The following is a 5676-nucleotide window of genomic DNA, read 5'->3' on the forward strand; positions in this document are numbered from 1 at the left end:
TGTGTGTGTGTGTGTGTGTGTGTGTGTGTGTGTGTGTGTGTGTGTGTTTTGTGGGAGTTTTTTGGCCAGGGGAGAGGGTGTGGGATCAGTGTTCATATTCTTCTGTAGCCAGATGTCATTTCGAAATACAGTATTGGGTAATTCTAATAGAGTCTTGGCAGGCAGATAGTAGAGGATGGAAGTTCTCTCATGCCTAAATGATCAGCCTGTTCATAAAATTAGTAAACCTGTTACAGTGGTTTTGAAAAGCAGCCATAGGATGTTCCTTAAAAGTATGGAGGTATATTTCCCTTGAAGTACATACAATGAACATGTATATGAAATGATTCTCATGTTTGTATGTGGCTCTGATCTCTTTGTATTGATATTCTAATGTTTTATTTTTCTAGGGTGCAAAAAAGAGTGCTATTGGTCAACGCATTGTGGCAACCCTACCATATATCAAGCAGGAAGTTCCCATCATTATTGTGTTCAGAGCATTAGGTTTTGTGTCTGACAGAGATATTTTAGAGCATATTATTTATGATTTTGAAGATCCAGAGATGATGGAAATGGTAATGTGAAAGCAAAATGTATTTGTAATGTTTTACAAGAGGTTTAAAGTTACTGTTACTAATCTTAAAACATAGTAGAAAGATGCTCTGAAGAGTAATTTAGCTGTCACAAATCCTATGCCATTTACTGTGCAGTGAAAGCCTAAATAGACAAAAACTAGAGGCAGCCAGAGTTCACTGACAGTAGCAAGAAGAAACCATAGTAAGGAAAATCGTAAAAGCATACTGGTCTGGTGCAATTTAGTAAAAAAGGAAAATGAATAGTTGAACCTTCTTTTTATTTTGAGGTAATTTCAAACTTAAAGAAAAGTTGGCAAAGAACTCATATACTCTTCACCCAGATTCACTAGTTGTTACCTGTGCTACGTTTGATTTAGCATTCTCTCTCTGTATACACATATTATTTTTTTCTAGACCATTTGAGAGTAAGTTTTAGGCATTGTGCCTTTTACTCCTAAATACTTCAGTGTGTATTTCCTAAGAACCAAGACATTCATTACATATTCATAATACAGTTAGCAAAATCAGAACCTTTCACTTACCTTCAAAACTATTAAGCCATAGCTCTTTAGGTTTTTGCCAGTTGTCTTGATAATGTCCTTAATGGCACTTTTTTCCTGGTTCAGAATCCATTCCAGGATTGTGTATTGCATGTCATTTTTATGTCTCTTCACACTCTTTAAATCTTTTGTTGCCTTTTTCCTCAGTATTTCATAACATTGAAGTTTTTTGAGAGGGTAGACCAGTTACTTCGTAGAAGTTCCCTCTAAAAACAAAGGAATTTTTGTTTTGCCATTGTTCGTTAAAATGTAAAAACCAAAAACCACTACTTTTTTTTATAATAGAATTACTTGTATTTTTTTTACGAAGTATAATTGCCTGTATTGATGAGTGGATTTTGTCAGAGATCTCTAGATCTTAAAGTGTATTTAAGTTCTAGGATTTTGTGGTTCTTTGGTTTAAAAAAAAAATTTGCATTTTCTGTTAGGTACATAGGGATATTTAACATGTTATAAATTAAAGTTACACTTGACTTATTTTAGGGTGAAAATGTGAATTTGAAAATAACTTTCATTTGAATTATCTGATAGGTGAAACCTTCTCTCGATGAAGCTTTTGTCATCCAGGAACAGAATGTTGCACTAAATTTCATTGGCTCAAGAGGGGCAAAGCCTGGTGTCACTAAAGAGAAAAGAATTAAGTATGCAAAAGAAGTCTTACAAAAAGAAATGCTCCCTCATGTTGGTGTCAGTGATTTTTGTGAGACCAAAAAAGCTTATTTCTTGGGGTATGTTAAATACTGTTTTAAGATTTTTGCCAAGATACCGTTGAGATACAGTTTTTAAAGTTAAAAATGTTAGAAATGTGTTTTTAACATACGAGTTTTTTTAAAAAGCCCAAAGCCGTATGTTTTGTTTTTCACTTCCTTTTTTTTTTATTTTAAAGGTACATGGTTCATAGGTTGCTTCTAGCAGCCTTGGGTCGAAGAGAATTAGATGACAGGGATCACTATGGGAACAAAAGATTGGATCTTGCTGGGCCACTGCTTGCATTCTTATTTAGAGGGTAAGGAATGATAGAATGATATTGTTAAAAGTAGAGAGATTGCACTTTAGATTGATCATTGCACTAATGGAGGTACTAAACTATCTTGGTATCCATATTGGGTACATATGAAGTTAGCTACATTCTTTTTGCCACTTGTCCAGATTTTGTTCTGCTTCATGTCTGAGAATTTCAAGTTTGTGAGGACAGTTTATTACTTACATTTTCTTTATTCCTCTGGTAGCTTTATAAGGCATTTGTCTTGATTTTCTAAGTACTGATGATACTGAAATTTTTAGTTCTGCTTTTGCGTTTTTGTTTTTTTTTTTTGAAGATTTTATTTATTTATTTGACAGAGAGAGACACAGCGAGAGAGGAAAAACAAGCAGGGGGAGTGGGAGAGGGAGAAGCAGGCTTTCTGCAGAGCAGGGAGCCTGATGCGGGGCTCGATCCCAGGACCCTGGGATCATGACCTGAGCGAAAGGCAGAATCTTAACAACTGAGCCACCCAGGCGCCCCCTGCTTTTGCGTTTTATAAAAACACAAAAACTGGAGGGAAATCTATCAGAATATTAACAGTATTGGTGTAATGTGAGTTTTATTTTCTTCATATGTCTTTATTTTCCATATTTCCTATAATGAACAAATAACACTTTTATAATCAGAAAAGTTATTTTTAAAAACAAAATATGTAGACAGTTTAATAAAGATTATAGCAATGTTTCTACATACTGTTTTTTTTGGTAAAACATTTATTTGGCGTGGGTAGAGAGAGAATTCACGAGCACGGGGTTGGGGGGAGGAAGGGCAGAGAGAGAGGGAGAAGCAGATTCCCCACTGAGCAGGTAGCCCGATGTGGGGCTTGATCCCAGGACCCTGAGATCATGACATGAGTTGAAGGCAGAGACTCTTAACCCTGAGCCACCCAGCCACCCCTACATATTCTGTTACTTAGTGTGTTGTAGATTAGTGTTTTTCAGCCTTTTGTTTTCACCCCACTAAGGAGCCTCTTTTGACATTTTTTTCCCCTAGTTGCTCCCCTCATATATGTTTGTTCTGTAAGTATATCAGTGCTTTTTACATAAAAAGAGTAATAATACTTCCCTTCCTCCAACTACTTTCCTTCCCATTGTGGGCAGTATTGTCCATATTGAGAATGCATGTTGTTGACCTTTACATATTTAAAATGATACCAATTTTATTTGGCAGTATGTTTAAGAATTTGCTTAAAGAAGTGCGGATCTATGCACAGAAGTTTATTGATCGAGGAAAGGATTTTAACTTGGAATTGGCAATTAAAACAAGGATTATATCTGATGGCCTAAAATATTCTTTAGCTACGGGAAACTGGGGTGACCAAAAGAAAGCTCATCAAGCCAGAGCTGGAGTATCTCAGGTAGGACATTGACTATGACCACAGGTTTGATAGGAATATGTTGTGCGACTAATAGATCCTTTCTTTCATTTAATATAAATTATTTTGCTTTTTTTTTTTCTCTCAGGTATAGTAGCACTGGGGGATTTTGAATTACAAAAATGGAATTTTTCTTAAATTAGCTGTTAGCACTACTTAAGAGAGATTAAGGTTTCGGCTTGCATTAAGATAGTTAAGTAGTGTAGCTGCTTGGGAGGTAAGACGGTCCATGTTAGTGAAATATTTATGTTTCTAGAGCTCCATGTTAGATGCTGACCCAGAGAATAAATGGGTATTCCCTTCCTTTGATGAAAAGTACAGTACAGTGTTGACTTGTGAACAATGTGGGGGTTTGGGGTGTCAGCTCCTACGGAACTAACATCCTAGTGGTTGGAGGTGATTATAAACAAAGTATTTACGTGGGATGTTAGAACTGTTCACATATTTGCCATCCCTGCTGTTAGGGGCACTAAAGTTACGGGGTGAATGATACTATTCAGGGAAAGGGTGGAGAAAAGAGGGATAGGGAAAGTTTGACAGTTGATTATAGGTAAAAATGTGACTTTGCCTCATTCGAGTATTTGCCAAAAATGTGATAATATGAGTAACAGAAATGCCCAAACTTCAAAGATTTGCTATTGTTTTCTAGGTGTTAAACCGCCTGACTTTTGCATCTACTCTTTCTCACCTACGTCGTTTAAATTCACCTATTGGTAGAGATGGCAAGCTAGCAAAACCAAGACAGTTGCATAATACATTGTGGGGAATGGTGTGCCCTGCTGAGACTCCAGAGGTAATACATTAGAATTTACATTCAGGACAAAAAGTCTACCAATAATTATGTAGGGTATGTAATTACTTGTAGGAGTAAGTAATTATGCTATGTGGTTTTGGAACTAATGTTTATTTATGATTTTGTTTTCAGAAAGTGAGAGTAAATCCTGAAATCAAATTGAATGAAAAATGTTTATGGAAAAGAATTTTGATAGGCATGTTAAATCAGTGTGATTTATTTTTTGTTTATTCGTAGGGCCATGCTGTAGGACTTGTGAAGAATTTAGCCCTGATGGCTTATATTTCGGTTGGATCTCAACCTTCTCCAATTCTGGAATTTTTAGAAGAGTGGAGTATGGAAAATTTAGAAGAAATTTCTCCTGCAGCTATTGCTGAGTGTGTATAGATGTGATTTCTTTCTTTCTTCCTTTCCGTTCCTTTTTTCTTTTTTAAGATTTTATTTAATTGAGAGAGCATGAGCAGGGGAAGCAGTAGACGGAGAGGGAGAAGTAGGCTCCCTGCAGAGCAGGGAGCCTGATGTGGGGCTCAATCCCAGGACCCTGGGATCATGACCTGAACTTAAGGCAGATGCTTAACCAACTGAGCCAGCCAGGCGCCCAAATGTGATTTCTTTTTTGAAACTATTGTTAAGCTTTGGTTGTTGCTTAATATAGAGTTACTAACTGCAAAATGCTTTTGGTTTCATATTTTAGTGCAACCAAGATTTTTGTTAATGGCTGCTGGGTTGGAATACATAAAGATCCTGAACAACTTATGAACACCCTAAGGAAACTGCGGCGTCAGATGGACATCATTGTGTCTGAAGTGAGTCTTAATTAAGAGTGCATGATCCTATGGGATTGCTAAACAAGGCATAAGACTAGTGACAATTTTCTTTGCATTGGCATCTTTAACTGCTTTTCCTTCTAGACTACATTGTCAAAAGTCTAGTTGATGTTTTGAGCTAAATTTAATTATAAGGTATTGCTTGCTTTAATGCTTTAGATATATGCTTCTAAAAATTTGACATGTAATTTAAATTATATTTTAGAACTCATATTTTAAAGTAAAAGGAATTCTTTTGAGGATCTTCTTGTAAAGCTGACAGTAATGCTTTTGAAAAGAGAATAATCTCTGATTTTTCCTTTTGTCTGAATCTAGAGATTTTTTTTTTTTTTTTTAAGTTTTTTAAAATGTATTTGACAGAAACAAAGTGAGAGAGGGAACACAAGTAGGGGGAGTAGGAGAGGGAGAAGCAGGCTCCTTGCTGAGCAGGGAGCCCAATGCTGGGCTTGATCCCAGGACTCTGGGATCATGACTTGAGCTGAAGGCAGATCCTTAATGACTGAGCCACCCAGGTGCCCCTCTTTTTTTTTTTTTTTTTTTTTT

General features: G+C 36.2%; 1 protein-coding gene across 2 annotated transcripts in view; it reads left to right on the forward strand.

Moving 5' to 3' along the window:
* The window catches only part of POLR2B (RNA polymerase II subunit B), a 45939-nt gene that overhangs the window by 18421 nt on the left and 21842 nt on the right, over window positions 1-5676 (forward strand). For both annotated transcript variants that reach the window (XM_025887038.2, XM_073891738.1), the window contains 7 exons: window positions 390-554; window positions 1646-1842; window positions 2001-2120; window positions 3309-3495; window positions 4163-4306; window positions 4544-4683; window positions 5001-5112. In XM_025887038.2, the coding sequence (XP_025742823.1) occupies window positions 390-554; window positions 1646-1842; window positions 2001-2120; window positions 3309-3495; window positions 4163-4306; window positions 4544-4683; window positions 5001-5112 (1065 nt within the window). The remainder of the gene's footprint in view (window positions 1-389; window positions 555-1645; window positions 1843-2000; window positions 2121-3308; window positions 3496-4162; window positions 4307-4543; window positions 4684-5000; window positions 5113-5676) is intronic.

The sequence above is a fragment of the Callorhinus ursinus genome, unplaced genomic scaffold, assembly GCF_003265705.2.
Source record: "Callorhinus ursinus isolate GAN/ISIS: 27379988/994484 unplaced genomic scaffold, GSC_fseal_2.0 scaffold4, whole genome shotgun sequence".
Classification (NCBI taxonomy): domain Eukaryota; kingdom Metazoa; phylum Chordata; class Mammalia; order Carnivora; family Otariidae; genus Callorhinus; species Callorhinus ursinus.